The sequence below is a fragment of the Cydia splendana genome, chromosome 9 (genome assembly GCF_910591565.1).
Source record: "Cydia splendana chromosome 9, ilCydSple1.2, whole genome shotgun sequence".
Classification (NCBI taxonomy): domain Eukaryota; kingdom Metazoa; phylum Arthropoda; class Insecta; order Lepidoptera; family Tortricidae; genus Cydia; species Cydia splendana.
Genome location: NC_085968.1, coordinates 16,231,788 through 16,257,762, shown reverse-complemented (window position 1 = coordinate 16,257,762; position 25,975 = coordinate 16,231,788). Strand labels below are relative to the sequence as shown.

The following is a 25,975-nucleotide window of genomic DNA, read 5'->3' as shown; positions in this document are numbered from 1 at the left end:
CTTTCTTATCTTGCCTGTCCCTGAAAAATAATATGCCCGTGTACCCACATATATTTAAGTCAGTGCGTGTACCTCAATCCTACGTTTTGTGCTATTAATCATCACCGGCGATTCATTTGAAGACCAACTTGAAGGCTTGAGGTTATCTTGGAGCATTTGCTGAAGTTCTGTGGCAGAGGAGGCAAAATAAGTACTACGTAATCAAATTTTATCATGTTGTGACCGATGAGTATTCCTTTCATCTCACAAAAAGCCGTCAGGATTCTGAAATCTTCCTCATGTTGTGCTTGCTGTTTGTATTGTACTCGAAACGGTGCTGTGCTATTAATTTTAAGTGCGAGCACAGAATAATTAATAGTACTACCGTACAGAAAGGAAACTTCCTACTAAAACGAAGTTTGACAGCGGTTCAGGGTCGAATCTTGCTGTCCCTTTCTAATATATGGCACTATCCCTTTCGGCTATTTAGGGTTGTCAAAAATCAAGTGATTATCTTATCTGTGGTCGTGCACGCAAAAGGAAGTCAAGTGGTGCCAACCCTAATAATTGCTCGGAGCAATGCTGAGCCGAGCGGAGCCGAGTTTGACCGAAGTCAGGAGTTTCGCACCCCTGGTGCGAGTACCTATATTGTATCATCAGAGTAACTAAAGGGGCCCACAGATTACCAGTTCGCCGGACGATAACAGCCTGAGTCGTTCGGAGCTGTCAAATTTTGCGTTTAACTGACAGGCTGATATCGTCCGGCGAACTGGTAATCAGTGGGCCCCTTAAATACTTTCGCTGGTTAACTTGTGCTGCGAAAATGTCTTATGGTCTTCATTTCCTTATAGGAATGTAATTTTAATATGACTTAAACATGCAGGTATTACGCCAAGGGCGATCACGAGAACAAACAAACCATTAAAACAAAAACATTAAACGCCCGATTAAATTGTGCCTGAGTTTCCTTATAGTGTTACGAGACTGGTGATGAAATAAATGACAAGTTACGTCTTCTGGCCGTAATGGCGACTTCATGGTTATTGGCTAAGTGCCTTAGTCACTCAGCTACTACAGCAGCTACGTTATAGCAGGTATACGTTTTAAAACATGTTGTCTCAATCGTTGTAAAACTATACCTTGTAAAACTTGGCCTCGAGATCGGTAACTGCCGTGCGTATTGGGAGCTCTAAGCTATACTGGTAATAAGGCAGAAGCGATAAAGAACAGCATAGGTCGGCCGTCGGCCGTGACTCAGATGCGTGGTCACGGGTCACTGCGGACAACACAGCACGACACTATGCTGTCGTCTTTAGAAAAAACCTAAGTATGCAACTACTTAATATATGCTACCCATAATTAATCCCATAAGTGTTTACTGTTCTCTCACAGTCTCCAATAGCCAAAAGATTTTACATACTTGTCCAATATGGAAAACAATTATGCATTTGCTCACTTTTGGCCAGTTTTCACTTTTTATACGTGTAGGGGAATCACAATGTTGATACTATATTTTCTGGGTTTTTTCCCCCTGCCCAATCTACTAACTTTTACTGCCACTGTCACCGAGAGAAGTAGGTAAGTACCTTAGTAATTTTATGGTTGGAGTAAAAGGATATGACGACATTTTCTCGCAACCGCTGATGGAAAACAGTGATCGCTTTGTCTTAAAAGATAAGGATTCTATTACCAGACAAATTACGAAACAAAGTGAGCCTCGCCCGCCTGAATGTTCGGTAATTCTGAAGCCTTTAAAAGCCATAAAATCTGTAATTTCGTTGTGAATGTCTCATTTCTCCTGCCATAAACTTAATGAAGATTACAGAATGTATACATTATAATAACTCAAAGAAAATGTATACATGGCAGTGTTGGGCAAAAAGTAATTGAATTGCTAATTAACAATTGCAGTTACAAAATGTAATTCCAACAAATAATTTCCATTACATGTGGAAAGTAATTAAAATTTTTATTAGTAATTACAATTGCAAAATGTAATTAGTAATTAAATTTTTAATTACATTTTGAAATAAAAAAATTAAATTATTTACTTTTTTGAATTACAATCACTTTTATAGAATGCAAGTTTTTGATCATCTTTATTTCTAAAATCAGATGAACATTTTGAATGGTTTTAAATTTGACTAAGCAACATTGTCAATGTTAACTTTGGTTGGACTGTAAGCAAAGGGAAGGCTGTGACTTAGATTTTTTTTTTGACAAAGTGGTGTCATTATGATACTATTTTTAAATGATTGTAATGTGTAGATCACGTCAAAATAAGCATCTTTTATTGAAAACACTTTTCTCTAAAATAAAAAATGGCTGAGTTAGACGCCTCCAAAGATTGATGTTTTTAAAGGGAGCTGGGACTTAATTTTCATCGCGAGTGGTGTCATTATGACATATATTTTAAATGATTGTAACGTATAGAAGACGTCAAGGGGGGCCCTTTCTGGGACTTTTTTGAGAAAATGAAAAAGACATAAGGGTTTCAAAACAGAATACTTTACAAGGTTTTGATGAAATAATCACTTTTTTCTTAATAAACTTTTAGAAAAAAGTTTTTCAAGTATAAGTAGCTTATTTGGACGTGTTCTATACGTTACAATCATTCAAAATATATGTCATAATGACACCACTCGCGATGAAAATTTTCTAAGTCCCAGCTCCCTTTATAAACATCAATCTTTGTAGGCGTCTACCTCAGCCAATTTTTAATTTTAGAGAAAAGATTTTTCAGTAAAAGATGCTTATTTTGACGTGATCTACACATTACAATCATTTAAAAATAGTGTCATAATGACACCGCATTACAAAAAAAAAGTCCCAGCCCCCTCTTTGCTACAGTCCAACCCGAAAGGCACCTTAGGTCGGCGCTTACGTCATTATTAGAGGCGCCACAATACTAATGCGGTGCTACGCGACGTAAGCGCCGACCGCCATATTCAACGTGGTTTGTCACATAGTACCCTGTAAAAAAATATGTTATGACGTTATCCAGCGTATAATGGAATTCATAAAAGTTATCCTTTATAATTACTCCAAGTAAATTTGTTCATATTTGCATATTATTAAAGAGGTAAATGAAAAGTAATTGAGTAATTTAATTACTAATTAATGTAATTACAATTGCAAATTACACAGAAAATTAAATTATATGTAATCAAAATTTTATGTAATTAAATTTCAAACAATTTAATTACATGTCATTAAATTAGTAATTAAATTACAAACAATTTAATTACATGTGGCGAGTAAAGATGCGCGCGCACTCGCGCATGCCTGTACCTCGCTCTATGTCATCGTCTCGGCACGTCAATAAGAAATGTCGATCTATTTTGCTTAGCCGTTGAATTTAATATTGTAAATACTGTTGTGCATTATTTAAACGTATGAGTGTTGTGCTCCGAAATATAACATTAGGTGTTCACATCAAAGACTTTCATTTCGTCTGTTACGAAGATCATAATCGGGCACTGACGCTCCACACTGGTGACCCCGACGAACACGAAGCAAAGAAAATAAAACCTCGCGGAAAATGCCCGACGACACAACGAAAGCACCGCCCCAAGGCAACGTGCCCGAGCAAGCTGCAGCATTTGGAGAGCCGGTCCCTACTACACCCGCTCCCGAAGTATATCGCGTAAGCGTCAAAGTTCCACCTTTTTGGCCGGAGGAGCCCGAGATATGGTTTGCTCAGATTGAAGGGCAATTTAGCCTGTCGAATATTACGGCAGACCAGACTAAATTCAACTATGTGATCAGTCATCTTGATCAACAACACTGCAAAGACGTTAAAGATTTGATTGTTTCACCACCTGCCGAAAATAAATATAAAAAACTGAAAGAAGAGCTAATCAAACGACTCTCCGCCTCGAAAGATAAGAAGGTGAAACAACTGCTGATGCATGAGGAACTTGGAGACCGCAAACCATCGCAGTTCCTCAGGCACCTCAGAGGCCTAGGCGGGCCAACGCTGGCTGAAGACCTGCTGCTGTCAATCTGGAGGTCACGCCTGCCCAACAACATTCAAACGGTTATCGCTGTGCAACCTGACGCCTCCCTCGACGTATTAGCAGACTTAGCGGACAAAGTCCAAGACATCGCACCTTCAACTCCACAAGTTGCGTCAACGTCATCAGAATTTCCCGGCTCTTCCCTAGGTGAACTAAAAACCGAAATCGCAGAACTAAGGAAACAAATGGAAAGCTTGAAAACCAACTTAAATAGATCTCGCTCACCGTATCGTTCCGGGTCAACACGCCGTCAACGCAGCAAGTCCGTCAAGCGTTCATCATCTAACTATCAAAGATTTCCCGTATGTTGGTATCACGCCAAGTTCGGGAAAAATGCAACAAGGTGTGATAAGCCATGTGATTTTCCGTCGGAAAACTTGCCGGGCAGTCAGTGATGGCGACGGACGATTGCCACGGCACTTCAGGTCGCCTGTTTGTAACTGAGCGCAATACCAAGATGCAGTTTCTCATTGACACGGGCAGTGATCTCTGCGTCTTCCCGCACACATTACTTAAACAGCGCCGCTCTAAAACAAATTACCAGCTGTCAGCCGCTAACAATTCACCCATTGACACCTTCGGCTACGCGCACCTAATTCTAGACCTGGGCCTACGCCGCGAATACCCCTGGCGTTTTATCGTTGCCGATGTTAGTAAAGCGATTATCGGAGCTGACTTTCTAGGACACTACAACCTTATGGTTAGCATCCGACAAAAACGATTAATCGATGCTACCACTTCAATTTTCGCAACAGGCACAGTCGCACCCTCGTCAGACAAGATATTTTCAGTTAAAATAATGACTGGCGATTCAAAATGGCACAGCTTGTTAAAAGACTATCCCGAGATAACCCATCCCGCCGGTATCCAAAGTCAAGCCAAACATAACACTGTCCATTATATCAAGACCATTCCTGGACCACCTGTCTCATCGTCTCCACGACGCCTTGCCCCAGACAAATTGTTAATTGCCAAAAAAGAGTTCGAAGCAATGCTTAAAGACGGAACAGCTAGGCCGTCAAAAAGTCCATGGGCATCACCTCTACATCTAGCTCCAAAAAAGGATAATGGCTGGCGCCCCTGTGGGGATTACCGTATGTTGAATGCGCGGACCATACCAGATAAATACCCAATACGTCATATTCATGACTTTGCTCAGGGCATATCAGGCTGTACCGTTTTCTCTAAACTAGACCTCGTTAAGGCATATAATCAAATCCCTGTCAGTGAAGAGGATATCCCAAAGACCGCCATAACGACCCCGTTCGGACTGTTTGAATTCCCCTACATGACGTTTGGATTACGCAACGCCGGACAGACTTTCCAACGTTTTGTGGACGAGATGACGAGGGGTCTGGATTTCTGTTATACCTATCTCGACGACTTCTTGATATTTTCTAAAAACATCGAAGAACACGAGGCACACCTTCGTTCTGTTTTCGCCAGGCTTAAAGAATACGGAATGATAATAAATACGGCTAAATGCACATTCGCAGTTCCAGAAATCACCTTTCTGGGATATTCCATCTCAGCTAACGGAACCAAGCCACTGGATACGAAGGTAGAAGCGATTAAGAACTTCCCAGCCCCCAAGACCATTAAGGAGCTCAGAAGGTTCTTAGGAATGCTCAATTTCTACCGACGATTCATTCCTAGCGCCGCGCGAATTCAAGCTCCCTTAAATGCTTTGCTCGGAGGTCCTGTTAAAAACTCGCAGCCTGTTGATATATCAAGTAGCAAACTGGAAGCATTCAACAAGTGTAAGGAGGCGCTTTGCAACGCCGCCATGCTAGCCCATCCAGTCTGCCAAGCAAAACTTGCACTTGTCTGTGACGCATCTGACACCGCCTTAGGCGCGGTTTTACAACAACAGCAACATGGTTTATGGCAACCTTTAGCCTTCTTTTCTAAAAAGCTCAGCCCTGCTCAACAAAAATACTCGCCATATGACAGGGAACTCCTTGCAGTGTATGAAGCTGTTAAATACTTTCGTTATATGGTCGAGGCTAGAGATTTCACAATTTACACCGATCACAAGCCGCTAAGCTTCGCATTCCACAATAGAAAAGAAAACTGCTCGCCCCGACAGTTCCGACATTTAGATTATGTGTCTCAATTTACCACTGATATACGCCACATTGCTGGCCAAGACAATGTAGTGGCAGATACCCTATCGCGCATAGAAGAAATTCATGCACCAATTGATTTTACGCAGCTAGCTAAAGCTCAACATGAAGATCTAGAGATTAAACAACTTCTCAATAATAGCACATCGCTTCGACTAACAAAAGTGATGCTTCCTGGCTCCAATACTGAAGTGTACTGTGACATCAGTACATCGAAGCCTAGACCCTTCGTTACGCAAGCGATGCGAAAACAAGTTTTCGACAGCCTGCATATGTTGAGTCATCCCGGGGCAAACGCATCAGCGAAACTAGTCGCAACACGCTATGTGTGGCCAGGGATTCGAAAAGATTGTCGTGATTGGGCACGCGCCTGTATTCCTTGCCAACGCGTGAAGATAACGAGGCACGTGACAGCACCTCTAAGCACTTTCGAACTGCCACGCGCAAGATTCGCGCACGTCCATATAGATCTTATAGGACCTCTTCCTCCATCCAATGAGTTCCGTTATTGCCTAACTGCCGTGGACCGATTCTCAAGATGGCCTGAAGCGATACCAATCGTCGACGCAACGGCTGAAACGGTCGCGAAAGCTCTATTGTCTGGATGGATAGCAAGATTTGGATGCCCTTTATCAATCGTCACAGATCGCGGACGACAATTCGAATCAAACTTATTTCAACACCTTGCTAAAATATCAGGATTCCATCACAAAAAGACGACAGCATATCACCCAGCCTGTAACGGTCTTGTGGAACGCTTCCACAGGCAACTTAAAGCCGCTATCACCTGCCACTCATCGGAGAACTGGACTGAGTCACTTCCTTTAGTCCTACTAGGGATCAGGAGTGCTTTTAAAGAAGACCTGCAGACTTCTTCAGCTGAGATCGTTTATGGAGAGAGTCTGAGACTACCTGGCGAATTCTTTCATTCAAGCTCAACCTGTACGACTGACGTAACGGACTATATAGCTCGTCTTCGGTCGCTTACTGAGAAGCTTCAGCCAAAGCCAGCATCGAGACACAGTCACCCATCAATCTTTGTTTTTAAGGACCTAGCCACTGCCAGTCACGTGTTCCTAAGAGAAGACGCTCTGCGCGGTGCCCTGCAACCAGCATACACCGGCCCACACTTGGTGCTGGAAAGAACTGAAAAGGTATTTAAACTGTCCATTAAGGGGAAACCCGTCACGGTGTCGATTGATCGTCTCAAGCCGGCTTATACAGTAGAAGACAGCACCTGTGCTAGAGAACATACTCCCCAAGAGAGTATTAACCCCGAAAGAAGAAAAATCATCACTACACGTTCAGGTCGTATGGTGAGATTTCCTGATTATTCTCGCCCGTAGTGACGGTCTCTGGAGGGGAGCCATGTGGCGAGTAAAGATGCGCGCGCACTCGCGCATGCCTGTACCTCGCTCTATGTCATCGTCTCGGCACGTCAATAAGAAATGTCGATCTATTTTGCTTAGCCGTTGAATTTAATATTGTAAATACTGTTGTGCATTATTTAAACGTATGAGTGTTGTGCTCCGAAATATAACATTAGGTGTTCACATCAAAGACTTTCATTTCGTCTGTTACGAAGATCATAATCGGGCACTGACGCTCCACATACATATCATTAAATTAGTAATTAAATTACAAACAATTTAATTACATGAATTAAATTAGTAATTAAATTACACGAGTAATTAATTACGCCCAACACTGATACATGGAAAGCTTATAAATCTACAAATGTACGGCGCGTGTGATATACATGTGTGTTAATTTGCTATAGCCTATAAATAAATATTAATTAGTAAGTAAGTACTTTATTTAAGGGTCCCACAGATTATCAGTTCGCCGGACGATATCAGCCTGTCAGTTAATCGCAAAAGGTGACAGTTCCGAACAACTGACAGGCTGATATCGTCCGGCAATTTGGTAATCTGTGGGCCCCTTTAGATGCTAATGGTACTTAAACGACGTAGGAAAAATATTTTCATAAAAATCCTACAGGAAAAACATTTGCATTCATAGTAAAGTTGTACCAGAAAGGATACAACAATATTTTGTTGTATTCTAGTTCGCATATAATACTAGAATCGAGATATATATAGTAAACTAAAATTATCAGCTGTTATTAATTCCAAATCGCCTTATATCCCATCCGTAAAATAACGAGAAAGAGATGGCGGGACGACTTGGATGCATTCGAGCGGGATTGGCGGGATCTTGCTCAGCACAGGGAGGATTGGAAGAGGAGAGGGGAGGCCTTTGCCCAGCAGTGGGATACACACTTAGGCTAATTAAAAAAAACTGGAGTTGTTGTTTGGTAGTTGCTTAATAGGTCCAAAAAATATGAAATAAAGCTATTACAGCGGGAAAGTTAAATAATGTGTAGAATTGATTATATTTTTTTTAATTAGTGTTATGTCTGTTTACTTTTTTGTATTTATTTATTAAATAAACAACTTGCCCTTTTTATTGATTATAATTAACTTACCCCCTTTAATACCTCTTTAAATATTGATCGTAGCGAAAAAGTGTAAAGAACCTTTTTTGTGGAGAATTTTATGTTCAATATTTAAGTATACTTAATACTATTTTGCAACGGGCCACCTTTTACGAGTTATTTACGAAAAACTTAAAAAAAGTGACCTGTGAACTGATTGTAATTAACTTTCTTCCTTTAATATCGTTTTAAATATTGATCCTAGAGAAAAAAGGTTCAGGATGTTTATGGAGAAATTTCTATGTAGATTATTTATTCATTAAAACCTATTTTACTTTGGGACACCGTTTACGAGTTATTTACAAAAAACTATACAGGGACTTTAAAATTGATTATAATTAACTTACCCGCTGCTTTGTCTTTTTAAATATTGATCCTATCGAGAAGTGTTCTACATGTTTCTTGTAGGAAATTTTATGTTTATTATTAATGTATAAGATTTTTTTTGCTATGAGTCATACTTTTCAAATTATTAACGAAATAATAAAAACAAGGAACCATAGAATTTATTATAATTAACTTTCCCTCTTTATTATCTTTTTAAATATTGATCCCTGCGAAAAATGTACTGAAACTTTTTTGTACAAAATTTTGTGTAGATTATTAACGTTTAACAACATTGTTTGATATTGGCCACAGTTTACGAGTTATTTACGATAAACTAAAAAAAAGGGACCTTAGAAGTGATTATAATTAAATTTCCCGCGTCAATATCTCTTTGAATATTGATCAAACATCATCAAACATCAACATTTATTCAGCAAATAGGCCACAAGGGCACTTTTACACGTCATCATTGATTTTACATACAAGCAAAAATAATAAAATAACAATACATCCACATTTTTATAAAATAAAACTAACAATTCAAACTAATGTATTACAATTACTTAGAGATGTATATGGTATCTTAATGTCGAATTACATAAAAAACCTATAATATTAATATAAAAAAAATACAGACAAAAACACAAAAAAAAACTATAACATTTAGAGGTGTAAATGTCTCTAGGTGTCAGAACTATAAGATTATATGGTTTATCAAATTATCCTTAGAGATGTATAGTGTCTCCAAGAGTCAAACTCCTGTATAATTTTATTATAACACATTCATTGAAAGAAAATAACCATACGAGATCAGAATGAGGCGTCTCACTGTAATTAATTAATAAAAATAAAGTTACTAAGTATAATAGCTCGTGTTAGCTTTTTAAACAGACCAGTCTCCACAAACAGCACCCGTTCACGTTCACGAGTATGACGTGTATCTCAGCCATCGCCTCCCTCAACCTTAATTCGGGAAAGTGGCGACCCGATTAACGACGCCACCGTAAGCAAAGAGTTTTAAGCGAGCATGACATGTTCAAGCTACCGGCCTACATTAATATTAAAATAGTAATAACATGTAGCTGTAAGACACAGCATTTTGTGCTCGTATGTTACATAAAAAGACAGTATAGCTTCACATAATTACTAGCCTAAATTGACTTAGAGATGTAAAGGTCTCTAAGTGTCAGAAACATTAAAAATATAGGTATGTACAATAAAAATAAAAATAAAATAAATAAATACTTAGAGATGTATAAGGTCTCCAAGGTCCAAAGCTAAAATTAAATTAAACAATGTAATCAAGCGAGAACATCATTGTCTCATGTGTCAATTCTACTGGACACTAAGATATTTAATTCACAATGTAAAAAAAACTATATTTATTTAACTCTTATTATACTTACTAATGAAATCAAGCTACCGGCTTAAAGGCATCTTTATCGTTATAAAATCTTTTACAGTGTAGTACGCCTTACTTAACAAGGCGCGCTTAATGTGCGACTTAAATTTGTGAAGTGGTAAATTCACTATATCAGTAGGGACTTTGTTATAAAAACGTGTACAGTTCCCGACGAAAGACGTACTAACCTTACGGAGGCGGTGGGCGGGCACAGCAAGTTTATGTTTGTTTCTAGTGTTATACCTAGTTATGGATATCACTGTTAACCTTGAATTCGAGGATGTTTTTCCGAACATACATAATATTCTTTAGTATGTATTGAGATGCAACGGTAAGAATGTTAACTTCTTTGAATTTCTCTCTTAGGGATACTCGAGCGCCCAGTCCATAGATGGAACGTACAGCTCGTTTTGCAGCACAAATATTGTCTGAATGTCTGCCGCTTTTCCCCACAACAGCATTCCATACGACATAACACTATGGAAGTAACTAAAGTATACCAGCCTGGCCGTCTCTACGTTTGTTAGCTGTTTGATTCTCCTCACTGCATAGGCTGCTGAACTAAGTTTTCCGGCTAGAGTGCCTATATGTGCATGCCATTGCAGTTTGGAGTCTAAAGTGACTCCCAGGAAAACAGTTCGATCTTCAAATTCCAGCGTATCACCTTTTATTTTAATCTTGCTGTTATTTACCTGCTTGACATTAGGTAGCGTAGGTAAACTTGATGCATTTGGTTTTCTTGGCGTTAAAAAGCAAATTGTTTGCCGTAAACCAGTTTACTATGGTAGATAGCGCGTCATTAATGCTCTCGAAGCTATTTTCCTTTCTGTCCACTTTAAATATAAGGGAAGTGTCATCTACAAATAACACTATATTTGCAAATAACACTATCTGATCCTAGCGAAAAATTATACTGAGTCTTTCTTGTAGGCAATTTTATGCAGATTACTTATTTAATAGAACATGTTTTGCTATGCGCCACCGTTTAAGAGTTATTTACGAAAAACTACAAAAAGGGACCTTTAATATCAAATATCTCACTTCCGGTCAAGATTTCGATCAGACAACCGGCAAATTCGGATTCAGCGGGGTTTAATCCGATTAAAAAACCCGGTTGCCAAAAAGTAATATGATTTGCCAGTCGAAATCGATTTTATGAAAAATATGACCAGTCTATAGACATTGTGACACCCGAATATTCTGACACAAAGGTTTCATAACTTATCATGGCTTTTCGAGATTAGGGCATTATAAATAATGGGACTTATTAACATGGGCATCACTGACTCTCTTACACTTTCGCTCAATGGGCATACGCACCAAACATAAAACTGTATGAGACTGTTAAATAGGTAAACTCAGTGATCTTCTTAGTTTTTAGATACAAGCTTATGCCGGAACTGCGCTAACTAACAATTTTAGCATAATAATGTAATGCAAGGACTTAGTCATTGGCGCTACACCTCTGTTATTGAGCCTTGTTAGCCAAGCTACGTGCACCACACCTTAATAATTACCACAATTATTCTATGTTCATTGAAGCTTACACGCTACAGTTATATTTGAAACAGATATTATTATTTGACGCGATTAACATCTACCTATTCAGTAGACAGTAGAGACAACTATGAGATAACAATATCTGTATTCCCCCGTTTATATGTTTACGATGATAAGTAAAATTAACATAATATGCAAAGATTAATTTTTATGAGGTTTCTTTTAAAACAGGGTATTTAGACAGATCAAGAGCTTACATGCCATATTCGATATCTACATTGCTAACTACAGAGTACAATGAATTCAGTCGACTGACCAAATACCTCAATGTAGCTAACGAAAATCGCATGCAAGTTCTTGATCCGTCAATGGGGCTCAATGCTAACAGCAAAGTCCACTGGAGCATACTCACTCAGTGCAGTTAAATCGATGCGACACAAGACACAATAATTTGCAGTGAGTGATTGATAATCTGTTCAACCCCGGCACCGTAATATACGGCACACTCTGCTCAGTAATCCGAAGCGTCAAGTAGGGTTTACCCGTTAAACGCCGGATATAAAGAGCGCCCTAAGAAAACGTACCCATATTCAACCTAATGATGGTGCCATAATTTGTCACATGTCATCACATTTGAAGGCCATTGCCTTCCCACGTTAACTCAAAAGAGTTAAAAAAACAATGCACTGTGATTTTGGAGCAAAATTGTTCTTAATTCAATAGACATCACGTTGCAAGCACTGCAAGGAAGACACATTCATTGTTCATGTACTTACCTACGTACAGTCAAGTGTAAAAATACGGGTGCATACAACTTACTCAAAAATATGTCCCATAGCTCTTATGTCAGCGAATTAAGAGCTTTAATGAGTGCAATCATATTTTTACACTTGACTGTAAATTCTTATGAAGATGCGTACGCATGCTTTCAGCTTTTCGATGCGTACGCATCTTCATACTAACGAGCAATTTCTCATATATAAAATGCGGCTCGATGCTGACAGATGTGATTCCACCCTAATGACCTTTGAGACTATCATAAAAATGGACTGAATTTTAAAATGTGGTTAATTTCCCGAAGGACTCGAATCAAATCTTTTCTCAAATATGGCAAAAAGACTAATAACATGTTATCAATATAATATTTGGCCAATAATATTCCCCTCCCTAAGGACAACTAAGCCAAAGCAACTTAAATTGGATTTTTTGAACTTATTTCCTGAAAAACATTATAATATGAATCGCAAATCTCGATATAACAACCTACAGGTGCAATAAGGTAAACATCACAACGTCAAACAAAGAAAAACTTTGCATTTGTCTGACACAAAATTAGCATAACAATCATTTGAATACCATAGGCTGGTTGTTTGTAGTGAAGAAACGACCTTGTTTACAAGCTTTTTATTCTAGGTTATGTAAATTCTGTTAGGTCATGGGGAAGAATTCATCAATCAAAGCTCGGATATACCCACATCATGGATTTACATAGGACGGTATTCTTCAGGATTAAAAAAGCATTGGTTGATTGATTGCTGTTATAATGTAGCCAGGCTCCCTAAAAGGCTTAGCGGTGTATGTGGGGATGGGATAGAGTGTAGAAAAGGTTTATTTTATTTTCCCACATTTCTTGTGATTCCTTTAAATAGTCACCTACTTATTAGAATACATTTTCCAGTTGATATATATAAATTACATATATCATACTATTGTGTTTATGACTAGTACTAATCTAGTTTAATCGCATTCACATGTCTTTTGTGTTACGAAGAGTGAATAGAGTTAGAGGGAGAAATTACAAACATTTCAGAATTGATCTGAGTCTGAAGATCTTCATTCTTGAAGAATGAAATACAGGGATACCTACAAAAAAATTGTAAGACATCTAGACTTCTTTGTTTGCCATTGGTAAGTAGGGAGTTAATAGTACGTATGTTGTACCATCAGAGTCTAGGAAATAAAGAAGACTGGATACTAATATTCATTTGGATTTGATTTTGGTTTGTTTTGTTTGATATCTTACAGTTAATATTTTTTCAGGTTGGTGTGGTGAAAAATTTTGTGTTTCACTCGGGGGCAAATTTTGTTTAACCGTGCTTTGAAGCCCTCACACAGCTCAAGATTCCATTTTTGAACCAGCCTCCATACAGCGCCGCCGCGAGAATCGTTAATGTACTAGATGACATTGACATTAAATATTATTTTTATACATTTTAATTATTCGCGTATGAAAACTATCTCCCTTGTGCTATTTACTATTTATAATTCAAAACGTAAAATTGGTCGTCTGCCCGCAGTAGTAAAAAATACTTTTTTAAAGCTGATGGCGCCACTAAATTGAATATGCCTAAAATGCTTGTAGGTATTGTGCATTATTTGTACTCATGTGCATATATTATACCAGTGGCAACAGGAAAGTCGGATTTTACGTTTAGAAGTCATAAAAATAGGAGTAGGTGACAGATTTTATATGTATACAGTTGCTATCAGATTTATTCGAGCGGCCAAGGTGCTCACAAATATCTGAACGCCTATGGCACCGTGCGAATGCGAAGTACATAGTCAAGTGGGGGTAAGTAAAGCGGTCGCAGCGCATAAGGTGGTAAAAATAGGCACTAAAGTCGGAGAGCGTCTTTAACATTTCATACAAGTTATATGGCCCGAAATTGAACTTTAATTTACGATTACTCCTGAGAGAGATTACTCAAGGCGTTAGGGTGCGTGTTCAGATATTTTTGCGCACCTTGGCCGCTCCGATATATCTAATGGCGAGTATAAAGCTAAAGTGGAAAAATAAGTACATAGTAAAAAGACACGCGAGGATCGCGGTGTTTTATGAAGATTGTCCGTCTTGAATATTTACTCTTCTGGTCTCTGGTTGTACGAAATGTAGACAACATTTTCATCTCGTCTTTCTGATATAAGTACTCTCCATAATGGTCCTATGCCTCCTACATTTCCTTTGAAAGAGTTTTGCTTATTCTGCACATTACGAAGATGACCTGACACCGCGTTTTTTTCACGCAAGTAATAGGTAACAAGTACTAAAAGAAGATATATATTTCAATACAAATGGATGAGGTAAAAGACAGTATGCATTTGTGCGCCGCGAAACAATTTTCATGAACTATTTTCCTATACAGACTTATCAAAAGTTGACATAAAATGTATTTTGAACGATTGTCGGACTAGAGTGCTCAGCTAGCCTAAGGAGTCCTTTTCAAAGGGAATTTTCAAAACAAGGAACGCTAATAAAATAATACCTACATTTGTTACTGTTTCCTTTACGAAAGATAAAAGATAAAAGATTTTTATTCGTGACGATCACAAAACATGTACGAACATGTACAGACAACAACAGCAAGAACAGAAGAGAACAATAAGTGTGCATCACGAAATGGACACAACTCAGCATAAACTCAAACACGATCTTTAAGTTATGTCACAAAATTCTAAATAGGTATACTTATTATGTACGTTAACAGTACCTAAACTAATTAGCTGAGCTTTACCCACCATAATGTGACATGACATGATTTTCTACTTTACGGAGCGCTATCTCAAATTGTCTTTAGATTTACTGTCTCTTCCGTTGGAGATGGAAACGAATGGATCGCGTGCAAAAAATAGCCCTTTATTGAGAAAGGCTAACTGAGAAAACCTATGAAATATTAAATGTGACATAAATATTTATGTTTGTATTAAAAGTTTTCGTATTTTATTACAGCCAATGTAATGTAATGTATTGTATGTATTTTCAGGAAATGTGAAAATTGGCCTTTTCTGACATTTAACATTTTTTGAATTAGAATAAAAAAGATTACATTTTTTTACGTCTCATCATGGCTGGTTACATAATTTTCAATATTATTAATTTAAATGGTAATTAGGTACAATAAGTTACTTATGTAAATATGTAAAAAGTTGAATTCAAATCATCCTTTACGGTCGTAAAACAGTTTGTCTCCGTTATTTCCCATGAATTCTCCTCATCTATTTATTTCACACTAGCACACTACGCCGAAAGGATTGTGAATGAAAAACGTCCTTGGCAAAGGCTTGGCCTCTAGCCCCAACGAACCATGCGAGCAATTGAAGACGTCACTGCAATCATTTCACCGATAATTTGTCATACCTCCCGAACTTCCGCCTTGAGACCAAGGCAACGACAATTTAGCAAAATAGCCACTAACATTTGTAGGAAAAATCGAGAGATGAATATCATTATACCAAAAAATTGTCGGACTGAGTAGTTATGTTGTCGTGTCACTTCCTGAGAATACAACTTGAAGGTAAAGATAAATATTTAAAGTCTTTCCCTGTCCGTCAAATTCGGCTTCAAACAGATTTGGGTCATGATTACCTAAAGACGAATATGAGAACTGAGAATCTTCTAGGTGGGTACTAGCAAGTTAGGACTCTCGTAAAAAGAAAAATACCTAGTTCAATTTGTTTTTGATGTAAAAGCACTAATCAAGCGTAGGTAAGTATAACGATTTTCAAGTGAAACTGTTCCAAAGGCAATTTTGTAGCGTCTTCCTTGAACTAGTACTTAGTCTTATTAAGTTATTACCAACACCTGAAGAATAGAAACGATTAGGTAGGTAAATTAATTGTATTACACTACATTGCATATACTTTCGAACAACAATGGACATCGAAGGCGGAAAATTGCATCAGTATCAGACCTCCTGAGATGATGTAGGGTGACAATGTGCCTGCGTCATAGAGGTGGAGGACGAGCTATAGACCACAGATCGCTCACCTACTAGATGAAGCATACACGGAGACTCGCGCCAAAGGAGCAAAGCTCATACCAACCACCACCAAGAATAAGCGGTAATCTCGGTCGTTTCTTCCCAGAACGTGCAGAATGTGGAATGAGTTGCCTACTGAGCTATTTTTTTTTTGCACTAAGACAGGGTTCTCAAGGGTCAGCAACACATAAGTGGCTTCTTCGATGTTGCATCCTTTCAGGCGGCTCGTTTTCTTGTTTGCTAAGTAACCTTATTTGCTGACTAACACATTAGGTAAAAAAGTGTCGTTAATACTTTCCTACTTCTTTTTTAGCGATTGAAAGCATCTATATAACATTTATAGCGGATCCTAAAACACACTGAAAAATAAACAAATGATTCTGTTGCCGAATATAAAGGATACTAATAGAGCTTAATTTCAGTTGCTGATTCTATCGACCAAAACCCTGGATGAAGTTTTAGCCTGTATCAAAATTAAGAGGGATTTGCTTCGCCAAAAAGATTAGAACATAAAGGCCAATTTAAACCTCAATCACTACACCTTATAAAACAAAGTCCCCCGCCGCGTCTGTCTGTGTGTTTGTATGTTTGTTCGCGATAAACTCAAAAACTACTGAACGGATATATTCATGCGGTTTTCACCTATCAATAGTTCTATTACTTTCAGAATCACTCTAGTGATTCTTGAGGAAGGTTTAGGTGTATAATTTATTAACCCATGCGAAGCCAGGGCGAGTCGCTAGTTTATGTTTAAGACCATCTCACGAGACTGCAATGACTCGTTACGTCGATTTCGTTTAGTTTATGTCATTTAAAAATCACTTTAAAAAAATTATCCTTGAAAAACAAACCGCTGGGATTCCATTCGGCTATTTGGTTGCAGATTTTAGGATATAACATGGCGGGGCTGGTGTCACACAACTAGGAGACTTACACACAGTACATACGGGTCAATTTTACCTACTATCTAAGTATTTTATCAAAAAATTATCACACGACATGCACATATCACACACTGTACGATTGTTTCCGACGTACGTAAATACTTCTTCGTAAATATATTCTTTGTTGTGACCTGGGTTCCGGCTGAAAATCAGTGCTTTGCTCGAAAGAGCGAAGCGTATCACTGAGCCGTGACCCTTTTGTCCTGCTGCAACGCACACAGTTTGTAGGTACCTACCTACTTTTATAAAATTTTAGTTTTGTACCTACTCATTTGTATGCAAAAAATTTTTAACTCAATTTTCTTTGTAAGTGTAATAATTATTGTTTTTTTCTGTTATGATGTGTGTAAATTTATATTGTGTGTAATGCAGCTGTCAAATAAATGATTTATCTATCTATCTATCTACTATCTATGTATGTCTTATACACACCTTGTAGACACCCATATATCAACAACCACAACGTAATAATATTAAAATTTAAATTAAATTTAGTTTTTGGAGCAAAGTAGGCACTTTATACGGTAATTAAGTAAGGATGGTGTAGTACAGTGGTGGGCAAAGTACGGCCCGCGGGCCATCTCCGGCCCGCGAATGGATTTTATCCGGCCCGCCGCCGGTCCTATGAAATAATTAGTATATTTGGTATATGGCATTGGCCCACGATTATCGCAAATCAAAATAAATTTTGGCTACAATTCTGGCCCTCCACTTAATTTCCTAAACTTTCTGGCCCCCCTAGAAGAAAGTTTGCCCACCACTGGTGTAGTATGTAGTTGTATGGTGTGCAAATGAGTAAAGTAGCGCACGGCATAGAAGCTAATACCTAGTATAAACGCATATGTGCGGATGTAACGCTTCACAAGGCTGTCTACGGGAGGTAGTCTACGTTAGACCTATTACCTCCCGAGTGACCATTGTCAATTAAAGACAAAAACTCCCACGGTTTATAAAGGACGTGCCACACGCGTGCGGCACAGAGCGCATCTCCGCGCTCGACACATCACCTGTGCCTGTGCTAGTGCCAACGTGCAACTCATTGTGTTCAATGTAAGTTTTTATTCAATTTTACAAACAATAATAATAAAATCAATTCGACTACTGATATAAAACAGGGTGGCTAAAAAAATAACTGAATTCCCGTTGTAGGGAGGTTTTAGATTATTCTGAGCAACTTTTACTGTGGGACCAACCCCGAAATCGCGGAAAAAAATTTTGGCTGTTTCATACATTTTGCTGGTCCATTTTCTATGGGAGAGTGTAAATTATATTTTGGGATTGGTCCCATAGTAAAAGTTGCTCAGTATAACCCCAAAACCTCCCTGGCAACGGTAATCCAGTTATTTTTTAGCCACCGTGTATAGAAGTCAAATATTGATATACCTATTAATATTAAGATGCATTTTATAACTTCAAAAGCGAGATACTTAAACCAAAAGCACTTCACACTTTGACAATACTTACATACTTACGTTACCCTGCTGTCGGATATCAAAAGTCAGTCTTCTTAGAAAATATATTAATATCCTACGACCGCGACAGTACTGTAACGCTTACTAAGGCATCTTGCTTACTAGTGCTAGTGGTAGAACTAAAGTTCTCCTAGTTTAGTAGATATTTGCAATTTTCAAACTTACCCCATTTTTTTAATTACTCCAATGGAGGTTATGATCTTACCATATCTATCGAATCACTCCGAATCGATATATTGGATATAATATAGATTTGATCGGATTTCTTCCAAAATAAAAACATTATAGGGTAATAATGGCAACACGTACCTAATATTTGAGGAGTTCCATAAATTTCTCATGGGTGATGGGCTGATGGGTATTAAGTACCAATTCTCAACCGTAAAACAAGCTTTCAAATTGAAAACAAAATACGCAATTGGTTAGTAAATAAAACACGCAGAGTCTGTGCGGAAGCGCTGGTGGCCTAGCGGTAAGAGCGTGCGACTTGCAATCCGGAGGTCGCGGGTTCAAACCCCGGCTCGTACCAATGAGTTTTTCGGAACTTATGTACGAAATATCATTTGATATTTACCAGTCGCTTTTCGGTGAAGGAAAACATCGTGAGGAAACCGGACTAATCCCGACAAGGCCTAGTTTCCCCTCTGGGTTGGAAGGTCAGATGGCAGTCGCTTTCGTAAAAACTAGTGCCTACGTCAATTCTTGGGATTAGTTGTCAAGCGGACCCCAGGCTCCCAAGAGCCGTAGCAAAATGCCGGGATAACGCGAGGAAGAAGAGAAGTCTGTGCGGAAAGAGAAGAGTCGTGAAATGTATGGGGCTCAATACATTCCACGACTCTTCTTTTTCCGCACAGACTCTAAGTCTAAGTAAGATTATGAGAAGAAGCCGCAACTTTTTCGGAAGCCGGTAAATAGCGCTGTACTTTATGAAAGTTACGGAGATGTGTTTATTTGTGGAACTTTTGACTGATGGACTATTGTCCTACGTGGTACGTACCTTCTTTTGTGCAAAACAAATAAATAAAGAATGAAAGCGGTTAATCACATAAATTGGACGCATATACGCTTGCTACACATAGAACCAACATATCGAATTTATATCGCTAAAACACTTTCATCTGGAATAGAGTGTATTTGTTTTGTTTAGTTCTAAATCACAAGCATAAATCAAAGAAATCCAAATATTTTTTCCAATACTAGTTATTATATAAATATTATGTAATTTTATTGGCATTTTCTTTGTATGGTGGGTCTACGAAAATAAAACCAAGCAAGTAACAACTGTGTATTGAGCTAACCCGAGTTTTAGACAGCTTTGATTTTTGATCTATGATGATGATTACAAACGGGAAGATTATATGAGATATAATTTTCCGATTTGTAATCCACTCCAGTAATACGCTAATAATAATATATATTACGCTCTCCCTGTTATTATTACTTGTGTATAATGTGTATTATGTTCACAATTTAATGGAAGAGCTTCATAATAGGTATTATGTTTTTATTAAGTCCTTCCGTTCTACAATTAAGTGATTAACGCTTTCATGATTACCTCTTGTTAGATATACATTGTCGTTGTCTTCCTAAAACTAATTATCTTTTTACTGAAAGCGTAAGTACACATACTAAGTGTCGTAAAAACATAGGTAGGTACTCAAAGGCAAGCTCAACACCCATCTATCAAATTTTCGTCAAGAGCTAAAAGCAAATTCCATCTAAAAGATAAGACTAAGTTCCGTTCGGGTCTTTTCGTCGACTAATATGTTTGACAGCTTTTCCGATAAGTCTTGTATAAAAGACTTAGTGCTTTAAGAACCTCTGATGTGTGAGCGTTTATGAGATGTAGAGTTAATAGAATAGAATAGAATTCTTTATTACAAAACCATAATTATGTTTTTAGTTTTAAGATATATTTTGTAATAATATGTATGCTAGTTTTAAGGTATTTATCTATGGGCCAATAGTTGCCTGAAAATAAATATTTTCATTTCATTTCATTTCATATATATACTCGTACATAGTTGTTACAGTAAAAAAATTGTGGAAACACATGGCACCTTGTTATGGCATTGCAAATAAATCTTACATCTAGGTAGTTTTTGAACATTAGGACTAGTGTTTGCACATATCATAAAATGTTCCTAATTCAATGTTAACAACATTGTCTTAACTTATATCTACTAATTTCTGCGAAGAGTGCAGAGTAAATATTTAGGTAGGTACGAGGGGAGGTACAAATATTCGCGGAATGAAGTATTTGCATATTAAATAAAACATTTTTCTTTTTCAATATATTTACCCTTGAGTTTAATGCATTTTTCAGATCGACTAATTAACTTATGTATACCATCAAAAAAATATTTTTCTTCTTTACCCTCAAAATGAGCCACCTTAACTTCTTCATCGTCACAAAACTTTTTTCCTCATAGTTCTTTTTTTAAATTTGGGAACAAATAATAATCACTGGGGGCTAGATCCGGGCTGTAGGGTGGGTGAACCAGCGATTTGAAGCCGCACCTGTTAAGAGCAGCAGTCGCAACATGGCTCTTGTGAACCGGTGCATTGTCGTGCAACAGCAACACACCCTTTGATAGTTTTCCCCGCCTTTTTTCCTTAATGGCTTCACGTAGTCTTTCTAATAGCATTGCATAATATGTCCCAGTTATGTTAACACCCTTGTCCTTGTAGTCGATCATGAGAATTCCTTTTGAATCCCAAAATATGGTAGCCATCACCTTTCCGGCCGATTCTGATACCCTGAACTTCTTCGGAGGTGGTGCACCCTTCTTATGCCACTGCATCGACTCTTGTTTCGACTCAGGTTCAAAATGATGAACCCAAGTCTCATCCCCAGTCACAATTCGTTCCAATATGTGGGTAGGATTGTCACCGCATAGATCCAAAAATTGCTTCGATGGTTCAACTCGTTGTTGCATCTGCTGCGGTTTGAGCATTCTCGGTACCCACCTAGCACTCACTTTCGTCATGCCAAGATGTTCATGTAGGATCCTCAAAATTGTTGTATCTGATACACCAACTAATGCAGCTAATTGTTTCTTTTTAATCGAGCATCTTCTAGTATGAGTTTTTCAACTTTTTGAACGATATCCGACGATGTGACTTCAATCGGCCGTCCTGGGCGAGGGTCGTCTTCAATTGACTCTCTGCCATGTTTGAAGAGGCCATGCCACTTGTAAATCATAGTTTTAGCAGGGCACTGGTCCCCATAGACGGCTTTCATTTCATTAATTATAATTTGCGGAGGTTTTCCTTGCTTCGATAGAAATTTTATCACGGCACGATATTCAATTTGCTCCATGGTCGCACGTTTATTCCGAAATAATTTGTTTGAAGGGCGATATCTTTAAAACAAATGACGGTTTTGAATTGACATCTACATTTTTTTTTTCTAAAGAGTTCTCGTAAAAAAGAAACAAAAAAGGTTTTGTACCATTTCACCTCCTTCCACTTCATTCCGCGAATATTTGTACCTTCCCTCGTAAATAATATTAAATTATTATACATATTCTTCCGTTATACATTGTAGATGCAGCTATACATATAGTAAGTAGACATAGTGTGGACCGTTATTATAAATATAACGACACACACTTTTACGCCTTTAAAAATAAAGTTTTACTATTTAGAAGATGTCACGCTTACAGAAGTTATAAACTGATTATTAAAAATGTATAATTAAGTTTAAAAACAAATACGTATGTCGGGTTCTAAAACGCCGTATTTGTACTATATACCACAATATCAGCGAATATTTAAGAGCCCATCAACGTGCACACTAGCGCCACTGCTAAATAATCGTGATTATCTAAATTTCTAAACTAGTTTTTAATGTTTTTATGTTGCTGGATTCGTCAATCTATGCGTCATGCGTCCAAAGTTAAAACGGCCGTTTTTGTTTTGAGTTCATAGATCGACGAATCCAGCAACATAAAAACTAGTTGGATGTATTCAAAAGGTACTTAAATACAAAATACAGTACGTAGCGGCCCCCTTTTTGAAATATCTTTCCTTAAATTTAAATAATCGCGGACTTATATCAAATATAGCAAAAATATTTGAGAGGCATTAAATTGCTACCTACACACAATATTATAATCTTTCTACCCCATCTATGCTTATAGCCGTGAGCATATTACCTATTGGAGAAGTTCGAATGCCTAACTAAACTAATTAACTAAGTTCGGTATTGTGGAATTGCTTCGAATAAATGACTAGAAGGATAGGACTTAGGACAGACCCTTTTTGCGTCCCACACAAATACACCGCATGTACATACATGTCAACATGTCGGTTCCTCTCATTAAATACCTACCTAACCTAAATTCCCTGTCGTTGTGGAGTCAGCTTAAATGCTTAATTGATAGGGTTAAGTCCTACATCAGATAGGGCCTTATCTAGGTTGGGTGTTATATCCATCATTTTCCGAGCGCAGTCCTTGTTAGTGTAATCAGTGTGATCTCTAACACTGAACACCGAACTGTATTTTCAGATATCAAGTTTACTCATAAACAAGCGATACGATTTTACCAAACCCTACCGAAGCCTGCGTATGGTAAAATCGTATCGCTTCGTACAGTCAAGTCAACATCAATAGTGGCAGACTATGCGACCAAAATCTACCATAATCTATAATACGAGGGTTGCACTGAAAATGTCGGGAATAGAGAAAACTGTCGCATCTAGACGGTCAATCTTTATTTTAATACATACTTAAACTCAAACTGACCACGCATATAAATTTTCTTTTGAAAGTAATCATTCTGTAATGCACACGGCTCATAATCCCAAAGTCCTTTTTGTATGGCGATTTTGGGGCCTTAGTGGTTTTGTATGAAATTCGTGGAGTAGCCAACGGAATTGAAGTTTTTTTACATATATATATATATATAAAAGATTTTTTTACTGTTGTCATATGAATATTTAGGAATGTCGAAATCTGCCGATATGCAACTTTTTTGGCAGTCTTTTTAATTAACAGCACAAATGCGATTTTAATTTTTGACGTCGCTTTGGAATGACATGCTTCTTTAAGATCACCCATGGGATAAAATGAAAGTGACTTTCATATTTAATTTTAACTGCAAACGAGCGTACGATGAACTCTAGTTCATAAAAAAATAACAGAAGCCCATTGTAACTTTTATTTGTTCGCTGAGGGCATATTGAAAACCGTTTAAAAATATGATCCGAAAAATCACTTGGCCAAAAATTCAAATAATGTTCGACATACAATTTTCAAATTGCCAGTAATTCTTAAATACAAATGACAACCAAATGGAATATACCTTAAAAGTTTTATAAAGAGTTACATTTTTATAAATTATATGCCTGTTTCTATTATGTTATTTCTAAGTGTCCCATTCCCGAATATTTCAGTGCGACCCTCGTAGCTTTACAAAAAGAGATATGTCTTTATTACGTAAAACAATGAAACAAAGGGCGTCTCAGAAACCTTAAACCAATGGGGCCGATTCTGATTCCACAATGTGTAATGCTTTTGATCTTGTTTTGACACGACATTGGCGATCATCTTGCCGATTAATGCATCTCACATTTCGCGTACACAAATAAGCGTAGATCTTCAGTGTCGTATCAAAACTAGGTCAAAACCGTAAAATAATGTTTATTCAGAATCGTCCATCCGAAGAGATAATTTATTTTATTAAAAAATTAGAGAACAGCGCAGGTAGTTTTGACACGCTACTATTGATCAAGAAGCGTCATATTGTACCTACGGAAGATAGCGCCATTAATTATAGGTATAGTACCTAACTAATATGACGCTTTAGAGCTGAAAGCAATTACCAGTGAACATATTTCAATTATTTTGACGTGGTTAATCCCGCAATGAGGGTTTTCAGAGTGCTAATGTTCCGCTTCCCTAATGTTCTAAATCTCTAATCCTATTAAGGAACATATTTGCGAATCATGGTCTCGTTCTGTAGGTATACAGGCATTTTACTTATTTTATTACGATATTTTTTTCTACAGTCGACGTCAAAGACTTGTATGTTTACAATTTTATCCTTATTACAAAAAAGTAAGGCGCAAAACTGAAAACATTTGACGGTGATTGTAGTAGTACCTACTTAATATTAATAACATAAATAAAAGGGATTAGCGTACACGAAAGCGCTATTTAAGTATAAAAAGGCTATGAAGGCCAAATATTGGTGTGATATTTTAAGATATGTAGGTATGGTATGTATGGTAGGATCGGATTATTTTACTATACAAGTTCATATAGCTTTCCGGATGAAATTGTTTGCTTTGCCTTTGAATGCCTTATCGATGTTTTTCTGTTAGTTAGGGATCATCCATTAATTACATCACACGTTTAGGGGGAGGGAGGGGGTCAAGAAAATGTGACATGTTGTGACAAGGGGGAGGAGGAGTCACAAACTTTGTGACGTCACTTTAACTTCATCAGTAACCGAAAATTTATTTAAATTATTTTATACGCTAATATACATTTACATAACAAGTTTTTGAGAAGATAATCGTTTTTATTCGTTTAATTTTATTTCCTAATGGGTAGTTTTGGGTTATAAAATTACTAATATTTCTTTTGTCAAAAATATTTTGATAAAATATTAAATAAATATTTGCCGATTTCGTTGAAGAAATGTGACATCACACCAGGGGGGAGGGGTTTGCCAAATGTGACCAAGTGTGACAAGGAGGGGGGGAGGGGTAAAAAAACCTAGAAATTCGTGTGACGTAATTAATGGATGACCCCTTAGGTATATGAACATAAAGTGTACAGCTTTAATTTTATTAGTGGCAGCTTTTATTCTGTTAACATTTGTCAAAATACACTCAATCGGTTCGGACTTAACGCGACTTAACGTAACACGCCCTACAAATACCTCTATGTATTAGATGAGCGATTTATATATTTACCCCCTTATTCATAAACCATTATGGG

General features: G+C 37.5%; 2 protein-coding genes and 1 long non-coding RNA gene across 3 annotated transcripts in view; 2 read left to right on the top strand and 1 right to left on the bottom strand.

Annotated features, from left to right (window-relative positions):
- LOC134793772 (uncharacterized) overlaps positions 1-25,975 on the bottom strand; it is a 96,042-nt gene that overhangs the window by 11,939 nt on the left and 58,128 nt on the right. The gene's annotated exons all lie outside the window — the stretch shown is intronic.
- On the top strand, positions 3,381-4,762 carry LOC134793751 (uncharacterized). The gene has a single exon (XM_063765422.1). It carries the CDS (start codon positions 3,521-3,523, stop codon positions 4,391-4,393), a length of 873 nt encoding a protein of 290 aa, XP_063621492.1. The 5' UTR covers positions 3,381-3,520; the 3' UTR covers positions 4,394-4,762.
- The window catches only part of LOC134793761 (keratin-associated protein 19-2-like), a 14,645-nt gene continuing 7,150 nt past the window's right edge, over positions 18,481-25,975 (top strand). The window contains exon 1 of the mRNA XM_063765434.1: positions 18,481-18,601. The gene's annotated coding sequence lies outside the window, so the exon portion shown is untranslated. The remainder of the gene's footprint in view (positions 18,602-25,975) is intronic.

Coding starts and splice junctions, on each gene's coding strand:
- LOC134793751 (XM_063765422.1), top strand. CDS start 3,521: ATGCCCGACGACACAACGAAAGCACCGCCCCAAGGCAACGTGCCCGAG.